The sequence below is a fragment of the Amaranthus tricolor genome, chromosome 10 (genome assembly GCF_026212465.1).
Source record: "Amaranthus tricolor cultivar Red isolate AtriRed21 chromosome 10, ASM2621246v1, whole genome shotgun sequence".
Classification (NCBI taxonomy): domain Eukaryota; kingdom Viridiplantae; phylum Streptophyta; class Magnoliopsida; order Caryophyllales; family Amaranthaceae; genus Amaranthus; species Amaranthus tricolor.
The window spans coordinates 7,802,789-7,826,001 of NC_080056.1; the positions used below are offsets into that span (position 1 = coordinate 7,802,789).

The 23,213-nt window shown below is 29.8% G+C and overlaps 2 protein-coding genes and 2 non-coding genes across 4 annotated transcripts; 3 read left to right on the forward strand and 1 right to left on the reverse strand.

The window, feature by feature from the left end:
* Positions 1-1,003: 1,003 nt before the first annotated feature.
* Positions 1,004-1,116, reverse strand: LOC130826384 (U5 spliceosomal RNA). The gene has a single exon (XR_009047087.1). It is a non-coding gene; the product is annotated as a U5 spliceosomal RNA (small nuclear RNA).
* Positions 1,117-2,730: 1,614 nt separating this feature from the next.
* LOC130824791 (S-norcoclaurine synthase 1-like) lies at positions 2,731-7,704 on the forward strand. The gene is made up of 4 exons (XM_057689808.1): positions 2,731-2,807; positions 6,700-6,831; positions 6,997-7,016; positions 7,319-7,704. Exons 1-4 carry the CDS (start codon positions 2,731-2,733, stop codon positions 7,702-7,704), a joined length of 615 nt encoding a protein of 204 aa, XP_057545791.1.
* Positions 6,882-6,996, forward strand: LOC130826373 (U5 spliceosomal RNA). The gene has a single exon (XR_009047077.1). It is a non-coding gene; the product is annotated as a U5 spliceosomal RNA (small nuclear RNA).
* A 5,303-nt stretch (positions 7,705-13,007) lies between the features above and the next one.
* Positions 13,008-22,601, forward strand: LOC130824792 (2-oxoglutarate-dependent dioxygenase 11-like). Its single transcript, XM_057689809.1, has 5 exons — positions 13,008-13,118; positions 20,312-20,577; positions 20,730-20,816; positions 21,555-21,797; positions 22,337-22,601. The coding sequence occupies exons 1-5, from the start codon at positions 13,008-13,010 to the stop codon at positions 22,599-22,601; spliced, it is 972 nt and encodes a 323-aa protein (XP_057545792.1).
* Positions 22,602-23,213: the final 612 nt, after the last annotated feature.

Sequence of the window (23,213 nt, forward strand, 5' to 3'; positions counted from 1 at the left end):
CAAATTTTTTATTACTTAATTTATTACCATTACCGCCCTCTAATACCATGTACCAAACGGGCCGTAAGAGTGATCGATGAATAATGTCCAAAAAACAAATAGGATATTTAAAAAGAAACGAAATGAATATATTTTAAATCTAGTATGTGGCAATTGAAATAAGGTAAATTTAATTAGTCTAACTCCAGTGTGTTTAAACCCTTAGCTACGCGTACAATACGTGTGTTTGCGATAATACCCAAATGGACGATTTCCTTTAGAGAAACTTATAATGATAACATTTTCATCACATTTAGAAGAAAAAAAAAACACTCCACATCAAAGTACAACATTTAGAAGAAGGGATAGTTTGAGTAAAGAAAGTTGATGATGCAGACAAAAGTATGAAGAAATTAAGAATACAAATTAAACTAGATTTTGAGAACATCAATGACCCTTTTGCCTGTAGGGTATGTCTCAAAGAAGAGGTTTCTGTATGTTTGAGTGGACACTCTTTTACACAACTGTGGTTCATTGTTGCATATCAGTTGATTTACAGGTCCCACTTCACCATCTGGGTTTGGAAAATAAAATGCTGCCACTGTAAACCTTTCCTTCTTTGAATTTGGAATCACCCTGTGTATTACACTCTTGAATATCTCATTACTCATCAACTGCATTTTAAAGCCATCATTTAAGACTACAATCAGGTTAAGAACTCATCATACACTAGATATACATATATTATTTACATGGAGTATAGATGTGTATGTGTCTAGACCCAGAGTCGACCCTAATTTGAGGGTCTCACTCTTTTTTTGGACCCTATAAATCTAGGATATGAGTCCTAAATTTTCAACTTCAAAGGATTTGAGTTTGGATTTGGGTCCTACAAAAAATAAGGTGTAAATCTCAGTTTGCTAGACCCTATTCGAATCCTACTCATACCCCTTCTTACTAATCTTGAGACTTTGACTAATCAGCTTAAGCTTAAGAAAATACCTGATGCTTTAAATATAATGGTATATAGTCGATAACTCAAGTCAAAAATAAACGTATGCCACTTAATGCAGCGAGCACATGGTATTCTTTAGTAAAAGGCGAAAGAATAGTTCGCTTTGTGCTCACTGCGTGGTAGCGTGAGAATAAAAAGAAGCAGGTTTTGTTATTTATATGCATAGCATTACCTTGCTCTTTTTTCTTGACCGATGTGGGATATTGTGCTTTCACTAATCTCTACAACAATGTTTTTTTTTGGAAAGTACTCCAAAAATGTAGTATTTTGAGAATTAGAAATAAGAAATAAGAAATCCCTTGTTAACTGATCTTTACATTAGAGTAAGTTAGGATGAGTAGTAATAAAACTGAATTTACAAAATTTTCAATGGGTTAATAAATGGGTTAAAATATGGGTCGACCTGACCTGATTGACCAATTTAATAAATGGGTTAAACAGGTTTTTTTCGGGTTTAAATATTCAACCTGAACCTAACTCATTTAATAAACAGATCAAGTTGGGTTGACCCATTTAATTAATTGGGTCAAAAATCTAAACCCAAACCCGCTAATAAACAGATCAGGTTAGCAGGTTGGGTCAGCTTTTGCCAGCCCTAAGATCAGTAATAACATTGAGTTAACTGTCAATGATAGTCTGTAACTATAACTCTATAACTCTATAAGATAGTTTGTATTAGTTTCATTCACTCCAATAGGTCTAGTTCCGAATATTATTAAGCTTTAAATTAAATACGATCAATTATTAGTGTAATAGATTTATTATTTTAAAGTATTCAAGGTCACTAATAAGTATAAATACATGATATCATATAAAATGGTTATGATTACTTGATTAATCTAATTCACTTTATTATATATAATAAGTTTTAATTATCAAACTTAGAAATACAATCGATTATTAGTGTAATAGAGTAATGTATATTCTAATAGCTTATACTCCCTCTAATTAAAAACAAATGTCTCATTTGGAATTTGCATAAATTCTCCCTCTAGTAATATATTCTAAATTTCTAATAAGTTAATTACAAGCCTAAAAAGAAATCGAGATAATTACTCTGAATTGGAGAGACTATTAGTTTAGCCTTTAGAGTACTCAATAAAGCTAATAAGTCTAAGTACGTAACTAATAGCCTATGAGATAGTTTAGATTATTCTTATTCATTCAAACAAATCGAGTTTCGATTATCGAGTTTTAATATTCAATCAATTATCAAAAGTAGCAACATGATGCATTATTAAATAATAGTCATATATATATATATATATATATATATATATATATATATATATATATATATATATATATATATATATATATATATATATATATATATATAAACTAATTGAAATAAATTGATCTGCCATAAAATGAGCATACATCAATTAAAAACCCGACTATTAACATATTTCGATATTGACCCGATCAATAGTTGTCCGTTACCGATAACTACTCGAAAAATAAAGCTCTAACTCGATTTGTGCCCAAAAAAACCGAACTAATGTAAGACCGATGACAACCCAAGCTCGATTGACACGCCACTCGAAGTTCAACCGATAACAAACCGGTTTGAACCTGATAATGCGAACAACCGTTGTTAAACCGACCCGTAACTAACCGATCTGACCCGAGTATGACCCGTTGTTTTATACAACCGAAAATTTACCGATTCGAAAACCAACCGAGCCGAATTACTCCCGTCCGAAACCGACCCGATGTCCCGAATGAACACCTCTATGAAAGATGATCAATGGTTCAAGGTTCCTGTCATCCCTGGTGCACTTTTTGTTAATCTTGGTGATTTTTTGGAGAGGTAAATCATTAATCACTCCTACCATGCATGCTTTTAAACATCAATACTCGTTAGTTGGTTTGCATTTTAAGATCAACGATCTGATTGAAGAAATTTGAGAGGAAGTTTGAATAAATTTGTTTTCTTTTTGGTAGTTAGTGGGGTGGGTTTTATGCTGAGCATTTCCATGAAATTCTATTTTTTCTAAAGAAAAATTTGGAGTGAAATAATTTTCTTTTAATAGCCCAAGTGTTACGTACTTCGAAAATTTGAAAAAAATGAGATTATTTATCTACTTAATTCCAAATATAAGATTGGGAAAAACTTATGTCCCAAAATAAACTTCCGTACATCCAATCCTAGCTTCGGGTAGAGTCGCTTTTAGTAACAGCGAAAGTGAAAAAAAAAAAAAATTAAAAGCCCAAAGTCGCTGTTAGTAACAGCGACCTAAAAAAAAAATAAAAAATTAAAAGCCCAAAGTCGCTGTTACTAACAGCGACTAAAAAAAAAATATATTTTTTTTTTAATTTAAGTCGCTGTTTGTAGTAATAAAAAAAAAGAGTATGGGTTTCTTTTTTTTCTATCCGAATCTGACACTTAGACTTGTGGCCATGGCCAATTATGGTTGTTGAATCTTTGTAACAATTACATACACCGATACCTCTACCAATCTTCCCTTCCCCTGACTGTACTCTGTTGATTGCTTCTAGCTCTGATAGCCACCATCCTCTCTAGCGCTCATCGCACTGCCTTGCCCTACATTTTCTTTATCCTTCCCGTTTTCTTTTTTTATCCTATCAACATGATTGAGGCCTTTTGGGGGGTTTTAAAGTACATTTTTTAGGAGTAGCAATGTCAATTTCCTTCTCTTTAGGTATTAAAGGTCTAAATTAAGGAGCTTCTATGGTTCATAACTCCTACAATCTTTATTGGCTTTGAATTCCCTTATTTTATACTTACAAGTACTCTGCTGATACATCATACTGATCAGTGTTGACAATTATCTCTTAAAGTGTCTTGTCTCTTGCTATCATTGTATTTCAGATCCAAAATACTACTCATAGTCAGGTTAAATCCAAAATTTAATGTTAAGGTTACTACTAACAGCGACTTAAATTAAAAAAAAAAAATTTTTTTTTAAGTCGCTGTTAGTAACAGCGACTTTGGCCTTTTAATTTTTTTTTAGGTCGCTGTTACTAACAGCGACTTTGGGCTTTTAATTTTTTTTTTTTCACTTTCGCTGTTACTAACAGCGACTCTACCCGAAGTTAGGATTAGATGTACGGAAGCTTATTTTGGGACATAAGTTTTCCCCAATCTTATATTTAGAATTAAGTAGATAAATAATCTCATTTTTTTCAATCTTTCTACGTACTACTATATAAAAGTTGCGCAAGTCTTATATGAACATATCACTCTAAAACTATAAAAAATAATCGCTTATAATAAGTGATCATTTAAGATAATAAGTACACATTGGATAATCTCAATAAAGATGTTCTCACTGTGAGATCATCTCATTTGAATATCAACAAGTCTTGCAAGCAATCGTCTCATATTAAGCCCAATAGGTCAACTATATATAATTAATCATTTTAATGTTTGTATTGATCATTTTAATTTTTAACGTTGAAATTGAATACTTTAAAAAAATTGATTTATTTAAGGTTATAAACTTATAGGTAGAAATTAATCACTTTAATGTCAAAATTGATCACTTTTAGATCAACATTGAAATTTTTTTTATTGATTGCTTTTAAACAAGGTTTTTTGGATCGAGATTTTGCGTAGGATCGTTGAGGAAGTAGGATCGAAATCGTTAGAATTGGATCGTGGAATCGTGTGATCTTACAAATATGCATTAATATGCTTTAGATAACTAATTATCAAATATATTTGTTTATTTTTAAAGTTTTAAGGTGTAAATAAAAACTTATTTGACTTGAATTATTAGGTTTGAAATTTAAATAAAAATACTTTTAATAATAATTTTAAATTACGAATAAAAAAAACTTGAATTTGGGCTAGCCTATTAATACCCACCTCATAATAAGGTGGTGAGGCAATCTTTTGTGAGGTTTTGCGAAGTAATATATTGACTATAGTTTTTAAATAACAAAAACTAATATTGTTATGCTTAACTTGTGCAAATAAACAATGTCATACATTCATAAATAAGTTACATCTATATCTATAGATGTGTAATTCACATGTTTCTAAGAGTTTTCAGATAAGTCATACTTCTATATGAACAACTCTAATAATATAATATAATTATAATTTTTATATGTCTTGCATGGCGCATACATATAAGTAGTAGTTAGAGATGAAAAAAATAAAATTATTTGAGTTTCAATCAAATATGGGTATGAATTATTGTGTAACGGGTACATATGCGTATGAATTTGGTGAGTAGTGAGTGGATATGGGTATAAAAAGTTTAACTTGCCATGGGTAATGGATAAGTGGTGGGTATGAAATCTTACCGGCTTCTAGAGGTGTTCATTCGGGTCATCGGGTCGGTTTCGGACGAGAGTAATTCGGCTCGGTTGGTTTTCGAATCGGTAGTTTTCGGTTGTATACAACAACGGGTCATACTCGGGTCAGATCGGTTAGTTACGGGTCGGTTTAACAACGGTTGTTCGCATTATCGGGTTCAAACCGGTTTGTTATCGGTTGAAATTCGAGTCGCGTGTCAATCGAGCTCGGGTTGTCATCGGTCTTACATTAGTTCGGTTTTTTCGGGCACAAATCGGGTTCGAGCTTTATTTTTCGAGTAGTTATCGGTTACGGACAACTATTGATCGGGTCAATATCGAAATAAGTTAATAGTCGGGTTTTTAATTGATGTATGCTCATTTTATGGCAGATCAATTTATTTCAATTAGTTTATATATATATATATATATATATATATATATATATATATATATATATATATATATATATATATATATATATATATATATATATGAGACTATTATTTAATAATGCATCATGTTGCTACTTTTGATAATTGATTGAATATTAAAACTCGATAATCGAAACTCAATTTGTTTGAATGAATAAGAATAATCTAAACTATCTCATAGGCTATTAGTTACGTACTTAGACTTATTAGCTTTATTGAGTACTCTAAAGGTTAAACTAATAGTCTCTCCAATTCAGAGTAATTATCTCGATTTCTTTTTAGGCTTGTAATTAACTTATTAGAAATTTAGAATATATTACTAGAGGGAGAATTTATGCAAATTCCAAATGAGACATTTGTTTTTAATTAGAGGGAGTATAAGCTAGTAGAATATACATTACTCTATTACACTAATAATCGATTGTATTTCTAAATTTGATAATTAAAACTTATTATATATAATAAAGTGAATTAGATTAATCAAGTAATCATAACCATTTTATATGATATCATGTATTTATACTTATTAGTGACCTTGAATACTTTAAAATAATAAATCTATTGCACTAATAGTTGATCGTATTTAATTTAAAGCTTAATAATGTTCGGAACTAGACCTATTGGAGTGAATGAAACTAATACAAACTATCTTATAGAGTTTTAGAGTTATAGTTACAGACTATCATTGACAGTTAACTCAATGTTATTACTGATCTTAGGGCTGGCAAAAGCTGACCCAACCTGCTAACCTGATCTGTTTATTAGCGGGTTTGGGTTTAGATTTTTGACCCAATTAATTAAATGGGTCAACCCAACTTGATCTGTTTATTAAATGGGTTAGGTTCAGGTTGAATATTTAAACCCGAAAAAAACCTGTTTAACCCATTATTAAATTGGTCAATCAGGTCAGGTCGACCCATATTTTAACCCATTTATTAACCCATTGAAAATTTTGTAAATTCAGTTTTATTGCTACTCATCCTAACTTACTCTAATGTAAAGATCAGTTAACAACGGATTTCTTATTTCTAATTCTCAAAATACTACATTTTTGGAGTACTTTCCAAAAAAAAACATTGTTGTAGAGATTAGTGAAAGCACAATATCCCACATCGGTCAAGAAAAAAGAGCAAGGTAATGCTATGCATATAAATAACAAAACCTGCTTCTCTTTATTCTCACGCTACCACGCAGTGAGCACAAAGCGAACTATTCTTTCGCCTTTTACTAAAGAATACCATGTGCTCGCTGCATTAAGTGGCATACGTTTATTTTTGACTTGAGTTATTGACTATATAGCATTATATTTAAAGCATCAGGTATTTTCTTAAGCTTAAGCTGATTAGTCAAAGTCTCAAGATTAGTAAGAAGGGGTATGAGTAGGATTCGAATAGGGTCTAGCAAACTGAGATTTACACCTTATTTTTTGTAGGACCCAAATCCAAACTCAAATCCTTTGAAGTTGAAAATTTAGGACTCATATCCTAGATTTATAGGGTCCAAAAAAAGAGTGAGACCCTCAAATTAGGGTCGACTCTGGGTCTAGACACATACACATCTATACTCCATGTAAATAATATATGTATATCTAGTGTATGATGAGTTCTTAACCTGATTGTAGTCTTAAATGATGGCTTTAAAATGCAGTTGATGAGTAATGAGATATTCAAGAGTGTAATACACAGGGTGATTCCAAATTCAAAGAAGGAAAGGTTTACAGTGGCAGCATTTTATTTTCCAAACCCAGATGGTGAAGTGGGACCTGTAAATCAACTGATATGCAACAATGAACCACAGTTGTATAAAAGAGTGTCCACTCAAACATACAGAAACCTCTTCTTTGAGACATACCCTACAGGCAAAAGGGTCATTGATGTTCTCAAATCTAGTTTAATTTGTATTCTTAATTTCTTCATACTTTTGTCTGCATCATCAACTTTCTTTACTCAAACTATCCCTTCTTCTAAATGTTGTACTTTGATGTGGAGTGTTTTTTTTTTCTTCTAAATGTGATGAAAATGTTATCATTATAAGTTTCTCTAAAGGAAATCGTCCATTTGGGTATTATCGCAAACAATACGTGTAGCTAAGGGTTTAAACACACTGGAGTTAGACTAATTAAATTTACCTTATTTCAATTGCCACATACTAGATTTAAAATATATTCATTTCGTTTCTTTTTAAATATCCTATTTGTTTTTTGGACATTATTCATCGATCACTCATACGGCCCGTTTGGTACATGGTATTAGAGGGCGGTAATGGTAATAAATTAAGTAATAAAAAATTTGGTTGTTCGGATGCCTTCAATGGTAATGGATGGTAATAAAATAAGGTAATGAAATTACCAAAAAGGGCCATTTTTATTACCATCAAACAACCTGATATTAGGCTGTAATGGTAATGAAGTATTACTGTGGTAATAAAATAAGGTAATGTTGTTTCGAGTTGAAGAAAAAAAAATAATGAAGAAAAAAAAGGTAATGTATGTAATTATCCAAAAAAATATTATTATTAAAAAAGAAATCATTAGATAGAATAATTTAGATACAATAATGCTTTTAGATACAAATATACAATAATGAAACTAAGAGTCATTACCATTTTTTATTAATAACAACCAAATGCAATAAATGGAATATTATCTTCCATTACCATTCTTTAGTCATGCACACCAAACAAAAGAATCTTCATGACCAATTCTAATATCCATTCCTTCATTACTATTGCCATTACAACATTTCATTCCCATTACTTCATCACCATCAACCAAACGGGCCGTTAGGGGTATTTGATATTGGAATATATAATGTAATGGGAAGATAAATGATAAAGACGAGTAAAGGTAAGAGTATGGATTGTAGTTATATGTTATTTGGCGTAAAAATATAAGGAAACATTTACTTGATCATAGTATGAGAATTTGTTACTTGACATAAATTATAGGTAACAAAATAAGGTATTCATTACCCTCAAGAAAGGTTTTAGGTTAACCTAATATTATACCAAACAAAAAATGTGGAGTAATAATAATTCATAATTAAATCCCTTACTTGGTATTAAAGAGTTCATACCAAACACCCCTTAATGTGTATTTTATTTTCAAGCCATACGCTAAAATATAGTTAAATAGAGAGTTACAGCTTTAAGTATCCGATTAGTGCATCAATGACTTTACTTTTATATAGGCAAATTACTCACCAAATATGATAATAAAACAAAATAGAAATAATAAATTTAAATGGAGTATGAAACTAGACATGAATACAAAATTAATGAATGTTAATTTTCACGTTTTAACTTTTAACTAATAGAGATTATAAAATACTCTATTATCATTAAATATACTCTTGATTTTTTATTTTAATAAGACAATCTCATATAATCATATACACAAGTTGACTGAAAAAAAACATACACAACGCCTAAACCAAAATGGCGTTAATTAATACTTTGTGTTAGTTATTCCGGAGGTACATGTAGAATGCTTTTAGGCGCTTCTGTTTTTTGCTTTCTAATTTCAAATACTCTGCTCATTAGTCATTACTATCAAACTTGTGCTATAGATATCTAATTTCAAGCGTAAGATTAAAAAAAGTCTTAAGGGGTCGGGTTCAAACCGATGGCCCGGTCCGTTAATATTTTGATCCGATCCGTTGAACGCCTCTAAATATGCGATAGTATTTAAATACTAAAAAAATAAAATAAATTAATATTTTATAGGAAAAAGTGGTAAAATGCGAGATAAAAAAAATTAGTCATAACTAAAAATAAAAACACAAATTCTTGTGAGAGACCATCTCTAATCGGGTCGGCCCAATATATAATTTTTTAAATATTGTAAGTAAGCATTAAAAATGATGTAAGTAGGCATTTAAGATACTGTGAGTAGGTATTAAGAATACGATAAGTAGGCATTAAGAATAATATAAGTAGGCATTAAGGATAATGTAAGTAGATATTAAGTTTTAATGGGCTGGGCATAATAGACATCTCTCAAAGAGACGGTCTCTCAAAAGAGTAGCTGAAATAAAAATGGCTTAAAGTTACTGAAACAGACAAAAAGATGAGAGGCAACTTTTGGGCACTAATTATCTATTTTTAAATTTCGTTTTTCAAGTTGGTGATTGTAGATCCATAATTTAATATTTCTTTCAATTCAGTATTAGGGGGTGTTTGGTATGGGAATATAAAATGTAATGCAAACGAAAATGATAAAGAGGAGTAAGAGTAAGGGTATGGGTTGTAGTTATATGTTGTTTGATATGAAAATATAAGAAAAACACTTAATTGATCATAAAAAAGGAATTTGTTACTTGACATAAATGGATGGTAACACAGTAAGGGTATCCATTACCCTCAAGAAAAGGATTGGGTTAACCTAATATCATACCAAACAAATATGTGGAGTAATGGTAATTGAATCCCTTACTCAATATTAAAAAGTTCATACCAAACACCCCCTTAATGTTTTATTTGTTTTATACACTCTATCCAATGCGCTTATTCAATTCTTAATATTTCTAATTGTGCGTAATTAAAAATTATGAAAAGTTGATATAAATAATCCTTGCATTGAGATGAATCAAACAAGATCACACTTGACTATGTTTTAACTTATAGATTAATAATAGAATACAAATTAAGAGTAAGAGATGAATAATGTCCAAAAAGCAAATGGGACATTTCTTTTTACCAAGTTGTTGCCCCTTTAAGGATGTCGATAATTAATTTATATATTGCTTAATTTTATTTTACAATTTTTTTTCAATGTATAAAAAAAAATAGTCAACTGAAATTTTATTTAATTCTTTCTAATATATATTTTTATAATATCAACTTATTATAATTTTTTGTTATAATACTTGAGAATATTTAATGCCAAAAGAGTCTATTGTATGTAGTCATCAAAAAACAGTGGAAATTATTACTTTCTCTGTTTCAATATCACTTAGAAATATTGTACAATTCATTTATTACTCTTAATCTGTGATTAGTTTTTAATCTATAAATTAAAAAAATAGTCAAGTGAGATGTTGTTTGATTCGTCTGTTATATGATTCGTCTCGATGAAATAAATTTACATAGATATACTCCCTAGTCCCTCCAATTTACTATTAGCATCTCATTTGTTTTATGCACTTTATTCAATAAACTTATTCAATTCTTAATATCTCTAATTGTACATAATTAAAAATTATGAAAAATTTATATGAATAATCTTTAGATTGATCAAATAAAATTCCACTTGACTGAATTTTAATTTATAAATTAATAATAACATAAAAATTAAGAGTAAGAGATAAATAGTGTCAAAAAAGCAAATAGAACATCGACCGAGTCACATATAATTAAATTATTTGACATAGTAGTACGTTATAAGTCATAACCATTGGATAAGAGCTTTGATCTACAGAAAGCTAAAAGATTAAGCAAGTGAAAGTGAGAAACTGAGAATCCTATAAGTGTTGAAATGGATGAATCAAGGAATGAAGATATAGCATCAAGATTAGTACAGGAGAAATCCCAGAAAATTACATCCTTAAAAATGAAGTTATACTTCCTGCCATTGATGCTTCCCCAACTTTATGGAATCAATCTTTATTCATTGATTTTTCTCCTCTTTCTGTTTATGATCCTTCTACTGCTGCTCAAAATGAACTCACCAAACTTCACTCTGCTTAACAAGATTGGGGTTGCTTCCAGGTTTTTATTTTTTTATTTTTTTCTTTGATTCTTTACTTATTTTGTCATGAGACCGCAAAATACCCCTCACATAAGAGTCTCTATGAGCTTAAAATATGGACGTAACATAGATTCTCTCCATATCTGAGGTTATATATTTTCTTATCTTAAAAAATTATCTGAGATTATACATTTTCTTATCTTAAAAAATTAAATAAGAGGTATGATTTGAACATGTGACCTCTTATAATGCTGACTTTTGATATTATTTCAAGAAATCAACTCAACCAAAAACTTAAGTCGATGATAGTAGGCTTGAGGCCTTAGGATATTTATATACTCCAACATGTTTATTACACTTATGATCAAACAAATCATTAAGTAATTTTTCTTATTAATGATAGATTGTAAATCATGGGATGACAATTTCATTTCTGAATGATTTGATTGAGGTTACTAGACAATTTTTTGGACTTCCATTAGAGTAGAGACTAAAATGCTCAATAGCTGAAGATTTATTTAATGGATATGGGAATGCTGCAACTATTGCAGGGAATAAGTCTCTGAATTGGAATGATAGACTCTTTCTTACTGTTTATCCTGAAGATCAAAGAAAGCTCCAACTTTGGCCTCAAAAGCCTCAAAAGTTTAGGTACATTATCAATTATCAACCCTTTAGAATTCTGATTTTTATTCTATTGTTTGAGCTAACTCCTCCCCTAGGTCCCAAGCCCGAATAAAAGAGGTAGGTAAGCGGTAAGTTAGTGACAACCAGCTCAGTAAAATTTAGTCACATCCATGAACATGTACCAAAAATCTCACATGGGCGTTTATGTAGACGACTCAATCTTTTGGGATTTAGGCTTTCGCATTGTTGTTGATTCTATTGTTGAATTGATCTTTGTCAATTTCTAGTGTTCCCCTCATATTCATATTCATCCTAGTTATTCCTAATAGGCCGATGTTCAATATTTCTTTGCTTCAGGTCATAATGAGCAAAATGGCTCATCAAATCATGTGTAATTTTTAGTAATGCAAACATACACATAATATTTGGTAAACAACCTATTATTTTCACGAAGTGTAAGGTTGCGTAGTGCGTACATCCTACCCAAAACCCCACCCCTCACAAGCGGAAGTCAAAGTGAAGCCTGGCATCAAGGTAATTAAATTTGAAAGTATACTGTTGAAACTATTTCACATGTGAAGATCTCAAATCACTAAAATAGTGAATTATAGACTTGTATATAATGCTTGATGTGTAATCCTCTTAATACCGTATGGTTTTGGAAAAGAGTGAAACTCATCATGTTTTGTATGCAAGTCGATGGGTTTGTGGGTTTGAGCCCATGGGTGCCATGTTGGTGGGTCCACATGAGTGGGCTCATGGGGTGATTATGTGACGAATTGTCACATCATAGCATATACATCTATCTATCAGTTGATTACAAATTTCAATTGATATGAGCTGACTAGAACTGATTTTTGATGGGTTTATAGTGATTGTTTTTCATATGCATTTAGTGGATTTTATTAAGAAAAACGAGTTCTTGTGAGCTTGCAGAGAAGTTCTGGATGAGTTATCATTGAATTTGACAGTAATCTTATTAATTATGCTGAAAGCCATGGCGCGGTGCCTGGATTTAAAGGATGACAGCGTCATAAAGGAGCATGGTGAACGAGGATCCATAGACACAAGATTCGGAATCTACCCACGTTGTGCACGGCCTGATCAAGTTTTGTTGACAAAATGTTTCTCATTACAAAAAGTTTTGTTTTATCATAACTTCCCTCTAAAAAAAGTTAAACAATCCTTGTGATCTAAATATATGAGTTGAAATACATGTCTACAAAAAATTACTTGCTTCATATTAATAATCAGTTTCAATCTTAAATTTTGTTGTAACATATGTATTTTCTTAGTATTTTAAAATTTTAAAATTTATCATAAAATAAATTAAATATTATTAATTAAAATTTATTTAAAAAGATAATAAGTAATTTTGACAACCGTTAATACATTACCTTTACACAATTTTATTATAAACCAAATTAAACTCCCTTGTTTCATCATTTCATCATTTCAAATCAAAAAAAAAAACAACAAAAAAAAAAGACTGCCTTTGTTTCATTAGAAAATTCAAGTGATATCATCTACACAATGTTGCAGGTTATGTCTATTAAAAGGCTGTAACGGAGCGTTCTTTTCGAATTTAGGTTTATAATAATATAATAGTAGGTAATGCTAAGCGGAAGTCTATCGTACCGTGATTATTGCGAAAAACAAATAAGACAAAACAGAATTTTCAATTAAAACAAAGAAAACTTAAATCATTAAAATATAATTTTACGTATTACATCTTTCTATAATACATAATTATCGTCCATAATATAAACTATATACATATTATATCCTAATCTCACATAAACAATACAATATCTTCTTAATAACTTCATGTAAAGTTACCTGCTGCATCTGCTCCCGAAATATGGGAACAGCCGATGGAAATCGGTCAGCTTTAAAAAAAACCGAGTATAAAAATTTACCGCAACTATACAAGTATGGATAGTATATGCACGACAATTAAGTAATAAGCAAAAATAAGTGCATTGCAATAAATAATATGCAAGGTATCTTATGTATTATAGGGAATTCATTTTCATATTAGATTCATTTATATATATATAACTTCTGGTCCTTCTGCTTGAGTACCAGGGCGTGATTTACTAACACTTCTGCTTGAGTGTGAAGTGTTAGGGCGTGGAATCCGACTACTTATTTAATGAATGCAACACATATGATCTTTGTTTGATATATGTAAGGGCCTGTTAGGGTGAGGTAAACCAAAACCCCTAACTTAGTGGGAGTCGTCACTCCTCCAGTACAATATTGCTCGAGCCACAGGCCAGGTTAAACAACCTTACTGTGTTCGCCGTATTTTACGTGTCGGAAAACACGTCCCACGTTTTTTACATGCCGGAAGCATGGTTCGAAATTTCCTTACTATCAAGCCTTTTTATTATCATGTTACTGTTTTCATATAAATGCAACATTACAATAACATACAATAGAAATAAATTCATAACATCATGCATATAAATATTCATTTATTATTAAACTAAATCAAAACTAAAATGGGTCTTTAGTATTTATTTATAGATAAATTTCAATTATGCTTTATTATTTTCTTAATAACTTATTTTTAAATTTTGTACATGAATAATTAATTTTCTTAGGATCGAAATCGACACGAAATAATTTAAAATAAATAATTTATTAAATGAGTTGGCATATATTCTTATTCACCAAAATAAATTAATTTTGATTATTTCTTTCATTTTTATTCTTTTTGCCTACAATAACCATTTAATTTATTAATTTATTTCTTTAAAATTTAAATATCATAAAATTTCACAAAATTAATTTAAATGAAATGAAAATACAGTAACACTAAAATAAATTATTTTTTTCCAGAATTAATTATTTTTAACCCAAATTTATGAATTTCCTTATTTTATGCGTTTTTTAGCAAAACAAATTAATAATAATATTTATATTCAACAATAATTCACGAAATTAATACACAACTCATGTCTCATATTTATATATATACAGAAAAAGTTTCGTTTAAAAATATTAATATTTACTATTATAATTAAAATTATTTCAGATTTTGCGGTTTGTTTTGTTTTAGAAAAAAATTAATCATAATATTTATACTCAACAATATTTCACGAAATTAATATAAAATCTATATCTCATATATATATATGTACAGAAAAAATTTCGTTTAAAAATATTAATATTTACTATTTTAATTTAAATTATTTCAGATTTTGCGGTTTTTGGCAATTTCAAAGAATAAATCATATAAATTAAATTACAACGAATTAATTCACCAAAATTTGCAGAAAATGAAATTTAAATATAATGAACACATATAAAAATTTATGGGCATAATTTCATGTAAATAAATATATGTAAGAATTTATACCTTTACTAATATCAATATTAATTAATTCACTTTGTTATAGAATTTCTAGCCACAAAATTAGCTTCCTCCCCTTGAATTTCTATAATTAACACTAAATACTATTATTAGAAAATTTTTGAGAATTTTTAGGAATTTTTCTAGTGTTTTTAGAATTTTTCTTTAGAAATTTGCTTTTAGGAATAAATTTTCTGATTTTTTTTTTCTCCTCCTTTCCTTTTACCCACGGTATGCTTGTTCTATTTATAGGCTAAGGATTGTAATTTTTTTGTTGTTTTAATTTTCCTTGATGTGCAAGCAAATATAATTACTCCAAGATATTTTATCATAAGGATAAGACTACATTAAAATTTTTTGTCACCTAGTTTTAGTCTTGCCGCCAACTTTTTAGAATTTTACCTTTTTTTTAATTATTATTATAATATATATCTTTATTTTTAATAAATTAATATGGGAAATAAAAAGATTAACTTATTATAGTTAATTTAGCTAGACTTAATATTTAGATAATTTATTTTAAGAGAAATAAATTATATATAAAAGAAAAACGAGAACTTAAAAACGATTGGAATAAAATTTCGAAACGGCATTAAAAATAAAATAATAAAACGAAACGATTATTGAATTTGTCGAAATATTTAAGATTAAGAAAAACGGTCTGTTACAAAGGCGATGTGGGATAGCATGTATGAAACATTTCAATTCATGGGTGAATTGCAACACATCCGATCCCACATCCTAAAATGAAAGATGGGAAGCTCCTACTTTCTTATAAATAGTCTCATGTGAATTCCAATGGTTTTGCTTAAGTGTTCCCATTGGCTATCTTCTTACTTTAGAAGGTTGGGCTATATGGGCATAGTATAGAATAGTGTGTAGGGAGGTTTGGGTTTCTAGGGTCGGGTGAGGGGTTAGGATTAGGATAGAAGGCTTTAGAGCCATAAGGGAGGGGGACTAACTTAGGATAGGATAGGATAGGGTAGGGGCTTAGAATAGAAGGTATATGTTTAGGTTAGGATAGTGCCTAGGGGAGGGTTAGGGTAGGATAGGATAGGGGCTTAAGGTAGGGTATGATAGGATAGGGTAGGGGTTTAGGGTGGGGTAGGATAGGATAGGGGTTTAGGCTAGGGTAGGATAGAATAGGGGTTTAGGGTAGGATAGGATAGGATAGGGGTTTAGGGTAGGGTAGGATAGAATAGGGGTGTAGGGTAGGATAGGGTAGGGGTTTAGGGTAGGATAGGATAGGGGTTTAGGGTGGGGTAGGATAGAATAGGGGTTTAGGGTAGGATAGGATAGGATAGGGGTTTAGGGTAGGGTAGGATAGAATAGGGGTGTAGGGTAGGATAGGGTAGGGGTTTAGGGTAGGATAGGATAGGGGATTAGGGTGGGGTAGGATAGGGTAGGGGTTTAAGGTGGGGTAGGATAGGATAGGGGTTTAGGGTAGGTTAGGATAGGGGTTTAGGGTAGGGTAGGATAGGGGTAATAGTAGGTTAGTAGGGTAGGATAGTAAAAATGTTACACACATGAATTGTGTTGGTCTAAATTGATGGTTTTGAAATTTTCTCAAGTTTTTGTGTTAATTCTTATGGTCTTCAATGTGATATTATATTTTATCGATCATTTCACTAAAATTTTTTCGTTATTTTCCCCTTCCCATAAAATTAAATTCTTGAAATACTTTATATTTTGGAGTATCAAAACATGAGAAGTTGTGATAATTCTATGGAGTGAGCAAGGCAGAATGTAAACAACATCATAAGCTTGAGTGAGCAATCAAGTCGCTCAGGGGTGCCGAGCAAGCATATAAATCTCAATTCTTTCTAGAGACGTTTAAAACTGAATCCAACTTAACTCGACTTTAAAGTGAATTTAAAATAATGTAAAAATCAATGTGAATACAAGAACCGATTTTAAAATAATTCAAATTGATCCAATGATGCAAATAAACACCCTCCTTTCTTCATTTATTTCATTAGTTGAGCTCCCTATCAACAATTTTAACAAATTCTCAAATGTTCCTTCACCTAATTTATTGACATTGTTTGTTTACTTAACCTTGAAAATATCCTTAGTTTAACATTTTTTGATGTATATAGTCCTTATATATTTTTCAATGACTTTATATAAATATAAAATTAGGTATTAAATAAGTTGATATCTTCTTAATGTGGCGGCCGACTCATGAGTCATGACTTTTGTGTTATTGAAAATGATTATCATTCACTCTCTCTATATTGGTGCTTTTGACTATTTATTTAACTTAGATTCGACTCAAACTTTTCTTAAACTTAATTTATGATCCAACCATGTTAAAAAAAGGTAAAATAAATGATTAAATACAATCCATCTATAAGTCATTAGGTACACTTTTAAAATCCTAAACCCATTAAACTCGATAGGTTTGAATTCAAATATGAAGTATAAGACTTTGGTTGTGGATTTGAACTTGAGTCTGAGTTTGAGTCACACGGTTTACACCAGACCAGAATATATTATGGTTTTTCGGTCCGGTCTGGTCTAAAATTTTTAAAACTTAGATCGGATCGGAAACTGTAATTTAAAAAAAACTGATCAGGCCATTTAGACCGTAGACTAAACTAAATACTTAAATTACGGTTTGATCCGATTTGATTTACAATTTAAATCAAACTTTGATCGGCCCTAGTCAAAATAAGCATAGTTGACATCCTAATCATTTAAAGGAGTAGGCTAAGAAGACAATCAATCACATCATACAATTACTTTTCACATCATAATATCCCTCCTCATTTCATAATTGATATTTTTTTCTCTTTCAAAACTAATATTTCTACATCTATTTCTTTTAAAATTAATTTAAAAACATTATATACCACCTTTGTGTCATAATGTTTGCTATATTTTTAATTACATCAGTTTCACAATATATGCTGTATTGCTATATATTCACTCCTATCATGATTAAATGTTAATTTTATTAATATTTAACTTTTACTCATTCCATTTTCATATGTAATTTACGAATTTTAGTGTTAAATTTTGACTATGATTTTCAATCGATCTATAAGAAAAAACATATTCATGTGGTATCTTGTTAGATTTGTTTCAAAATATATACTTTTAAATATCAACTTTTTAGAATTTTTAAAAACTTACAATTTACATTATTTGATTTAAAGTTTACATTGAGATATACGAAAAAAGCGAATGAGAAGAACATTTAAAAATAGAGGGAGTATAGTTTTTAAAGAAGCATGATTAGAGATATTTACGATCTAAAAATCGATAAGTGTGCAAAACTAAATGAAACATTTCACATTTGGTTAGAATATTATATGAGGGAGCATGTCATAATAAAGGAAGTAACTTATAAATTGTCTTATTTATTTTATTTTATCTTACTTCATATTTTATTAATTTTTATATTTTTGTCATCATTAACTTTTATTCTATTTTACTATCAGTTCTTAATACATGGTACAATGTCAAAATGATGTAATTATCATGTAATGAGTCTAGTATAAAAAAAAATACAACCTATCTTTTGAGAGATCTTCTTTGTGGGAAACATCTCTTAAGTTCAACCCATTAAAGCTTAACTCACCCAATTAGTCAAAAAAAATATGTGAAACAAATAAGTCGTAGAAATTTGAGCAAATGCGTATCATGTTGTATTCTTATTCATCATACCATCATCATTTGTTTGCAATCTTTTAGTTATTCATAAAGGCACGTGACTGCCAACTCAGATTGAAAGCTACTCATTCTAACTTTACCGAGACTTAATTCAGCTGCCATATATTCTCATTTCTATTTAATTTGCATTTAATTTTTATTTTGACTCCTCACAAATATTTATATTCTCTTATTTTATTTACGGTCCATTTGATAGATGATAATAGAGGGTGGTATTGAAAATGAAAAATTAATATAATTTTAGTTGAAAAATCTTTTGGCTACCTTAAAGGTCATGCTTGTCCAACTTTAATCATTTTATTTTCTTTATAAAATTCATTTCAATGCATTATCATTGGGAGATGTGATATTAGGTGGTAATGGAAATTTGTAAACAAAAAAAATTTTTTGTGATCAAAGTTTCATTACCATGGAAATGCTATGGAACTTTTGATGAATTTTTACACTATAAATCATTCTCATTACCACCATTTAGTATCATTAACCAAACAGTCTATTAATATTTGTCTTATCCACACACTGCAATAGCGTATGTTCCAAAATCATGAGGACATATAGAGTAGCAAAAATTTGTATCAATTTTCAATTTATTTTGTTCTACTTATTTTAAATTATTTTCTTTTTTGGAAATTAACCCCACTAAGCCTGGCTGAATAGCATGAACACCATGAGTTGTGATTTAGGGCCTCATCTTAGAATTGTCCATCATTAGAGACATTATGTTGCATTGAATAAAAGTACTTGTATTGTACAATGTTTTAATATTATTATTGATAGTGTTATTGACCATTCATTTGTTGTTTATAATTCATCCATAAAATGATAAATTAATAATCCCTCCGTTCTTTTTTGATCTTCCACATTACTATAACGGGTAGTTTCAAAAGTTCTTCCACTTTAGAATACTTTCTATTTTTAGAAAGTTTTTATCCCACTTTTACCCCTTAAAACCCTCTTTTCTTTTAATGTACCCCGTTGCTTTTATTTATAATTATTTTCTCTCTCATACTTTCAATACAATTATTACTTCACACTACTATATAATTAAAATAATTCTCACTACAACCTCATACTTCCAATACAATCATTACTTCACACTACTATTTAATTAAAATAATACCCACTACAACCCAAAGATTATATCTTCCTTAATATGTGTGAAAAACTTAAAGTGGAAGATCAAAAAAGAACGGAGGGAGTATCTAACTATTGTCTAACAAAATCAAAATGAGGGATTAATTCTTGTGGTAATTATTGATTAGGTGATAAATCATGGGATGACGAGTTCATTCTTGGATGAATTGCTAAATGTTTCCAAGCAATTTTTTGGGCTTCCTTTAGATGAGAAACTGAAATATTGCCCAATTCCATCGAAGAACACTACCAAATACTTCAATGGGTATGCAAATTCCTCCTTTATTGCAGGAGATGAGAAATCTTTGAACTGGAATGATAGATTATTTCTCATAGCTCATCCTGACAAATATCGTAAACTCCGATTTTGGCCTCAAAAACCACACAACTTCAGGTATATATATGACTTGCATAACTTTCTTGGTGTGTATTGTTGGGTTGTTTTTACAAATTAAAGATGATTTGCATATTTTATAGGTCATTGGAGATTTTTCTCCCACTGTCCTCATATATGGATTTGATATGGTATCTATTTGGCTTATGAAGTGTGAGCATCATCTTGTGTTTTCCGATTATATATGCTGACGTTCAAAATGAGTCAAGTCTAAACTTAAATATAATGTCAGAGTCGAAGTTCGATTAAAAATTACATGATAGCTAGGTCCAAAAAGAATGATATTCTTAACCTAATTATTAATTACTTCCACGTAGGAATTTAACACGGTTTGCATGCGAGGAGGTTTTTATGGCATAAAACCTTATATTTTCTTAATCTACTAATCATTACACCTATATAGTTCCTCCGTTCCTTAAAGTTATCGTTTTTAATTGTTATTTTGCTTTAGTTTTTATTATTATTGTTCATATGAGTAATCTATCTAATTATATCGTAAATTTTGGACAAAACTAATTTTATAAAAAATTAATATAAAAATATAATAAGAAATTACGGAAAGATAAAAATCTATCTATTTAATCGTTGACTTAAAATTTACTAGATTGAATTTATTTTTAAAGAATGAGTGAAATTAAATTTATTATTGTACGTTTTCAAGTACTGAAGGCTAAAACATAATTTATTTTTGTAAAGTAATACAATAGGGGTGTATCTAATGTCATTTAATAATGCCAACTGACAATATTTTACTTATATATAAAATGGTATACTTAAAAGATATTACGATATGCATGTGTTGGTTAAAATTTGTTATGTCAATGCTGACCTAAGCCCAAACCTCTTTAAGTATAATTTTTTAATTATTATGGACATCATTCGATTTTATTTTAGTGTTAGCCCCAAAATATAGAGATTTATACAAATGTAATGTTATTGTCTAAAAATGAAATAATGGTAATCAATTATTGATGCAGAGAATTGGTAAAGGAATACAGTTTGAAGCTAAAAATGATGTTTGATGTTCTCCTAAAAGCGATGGCGAAGTCTATACGATTAGATGAAAATAGCTTGTTAAATCAAATGGATGGAGGAGTTATCGCAACAACATTTGCAATGTATCCTCGCTGTTCATCTCCTGATCGTGTTTACGGCATTCATCCACATACTGATGGATCAACTATTACAGCACTTTTACCTGATCGTGTTTACATATTCTTGTTACTCATCCTGACAATTTTTGTAAATTCCAATTTTGGCCTCGAAAACCACACAATTTCAGGTAAATTTAGCTTGGCATATCAAACAAATATCTTTTCACCTCAAACTAAATAACTCGTTTAGTTATTGAGTTAGTTATCCAGTTATAAATTAATAAAACGCTATTTTTAAAATAAAAATTGTTAAAAAGTACTACATAAATTTTTTTTCCCAAAAGGTACTCTATAGAAAAAGTTTTGTACTCTATAGAAAAAGTTTTGTCAAAAAATTCCTAATAAATTTTTTTCTTTTTCAATGAGTACCAAGTAACGTTTTCTACGGTTAACTGGTCAAAATCGAAAACTCTTCTTTCTCATCTTCAATTTCTTTTTCAATTTAATTTTGATTTTGATTAAAAAGTAGAGGAAGAAGATTGTGAAGAAATTGAATTGGATTTAGTTTAGACAGATCGGGTAAAATAATTAAGTAAAGTTGAGTATTTACTTAAATGTGTTATTGTTATCTACAAATGAAAAACTGTTAATCAATTATGATGCAGAGAATTGGTCAAGGAATACAATTTGAGGTTAAAAATTATGCTGGGAGTCCTCCTTAAAGCCATGTCAAGGTCTATAAAAATAGATGAAGATAGTTTGTTGAATGAGATGGATGAAGGAGCCATAGCAACAAGATTTGCAATGTATCCTCGTTGTTCGTGTCCTGATCGTGTTTATGGAGTTCATCCACATTCTGATGGATCAGTTATTACGGCACTTCTACCAGATAAGGAAGTATCTGAAGGCTTAGATATCATGAAAGATTAGAGTTGTTCAAAACAAACCCGACCCGGAATTGAAAATTATCCGACCCGAAAAAATGTTAAATTTTTAGGTTTACCGAACCGGAATTATCCGAACCGATACTGCACTCGAATCGTTTGATAACCGAAAAGGGCAAAATAGAACTCGAGCTGCAACCGAATTTTATAACCGACATATAAACGTTAATCGATGTTACCCGAACTCAACAGTGATCGACCCGAGTCAAATCCGACCCGAACTATGCACGTAACCGAATGCAACCTGACTAAAACCGATTAAGATCGAACTGATACAAACCCCAATCGATTATTAATCGAAATGTTTTTAATCCGAACTGATACAAACCCGAACCGATTGTTAATCGAACTGTTATAAATCCGAATCAATTTTTCACCTAATTTCAGCAAATTAGGTCCAATTTCAATTTTCTAATTATGATTTTTTGAATATTTGAAAACTAATTTCTAATATTGAAACATTGTAAACAAGATTATATATAAATAAATAAGATTCCCCATGATATTAAAATCAATTATAAACCAATAAGCACATTACAAAAATTGGACAATTAGTAAGATCTCACACGTCTATATACAAAGATCAACGACTTAGAAT

What these genes read in the sequence shown, in the direction of transcription:
- LOC130824791 (XM_057689808.1), top strand. Translation starts at nt 2,731, where the DNA reads ATGAAAGATGATCAATGGTTCAAGGTTCCTGTCATCCCTGGTGCACTT. An exon ending in CTTGGTGATTTTTTGGAGAG is followed by an intron (nt 2,808 to 6,699) that starts GTAAATCATTAA and finishes TCTAATGTAAAG; the next exon opens with ATCAGTTAACAACGGATTTC. An exon ending in GGTCAAGAAAAAAGAGCAAG is followed by an intron (nt 6,832 to 6,996) that starts GTAATGCTATGC and finishes TTGACTATATAG; the next exon opens with CATTATATTTAAAGCATCAG.
- LOC130824792 (XM_057689809.1), top strand. Translation starts at nt 13,008, where the DNA reads ATGGCGCGGTGCCTGGATTTAAAGGATGACAGCGTCATAAAGGAGCAT. An exon ending in GTTGTGCACGGCCTGATCAA is followed by an intron (nt 13,119 to 20,311) that starts GTTTTGTTGACA and finishes ATTATTGATTAG; the next exon opens with GTGATAAATCATGGGATGAC. An exon ending in GATCGTGTTTACATATTCTT is followed by an intron (nt 21,798 to 22,336) that starts GTTACTCATCCT and finishes ATTATGATGCAG; the next exon opens with AGAATTGGTCAAGGAATACA.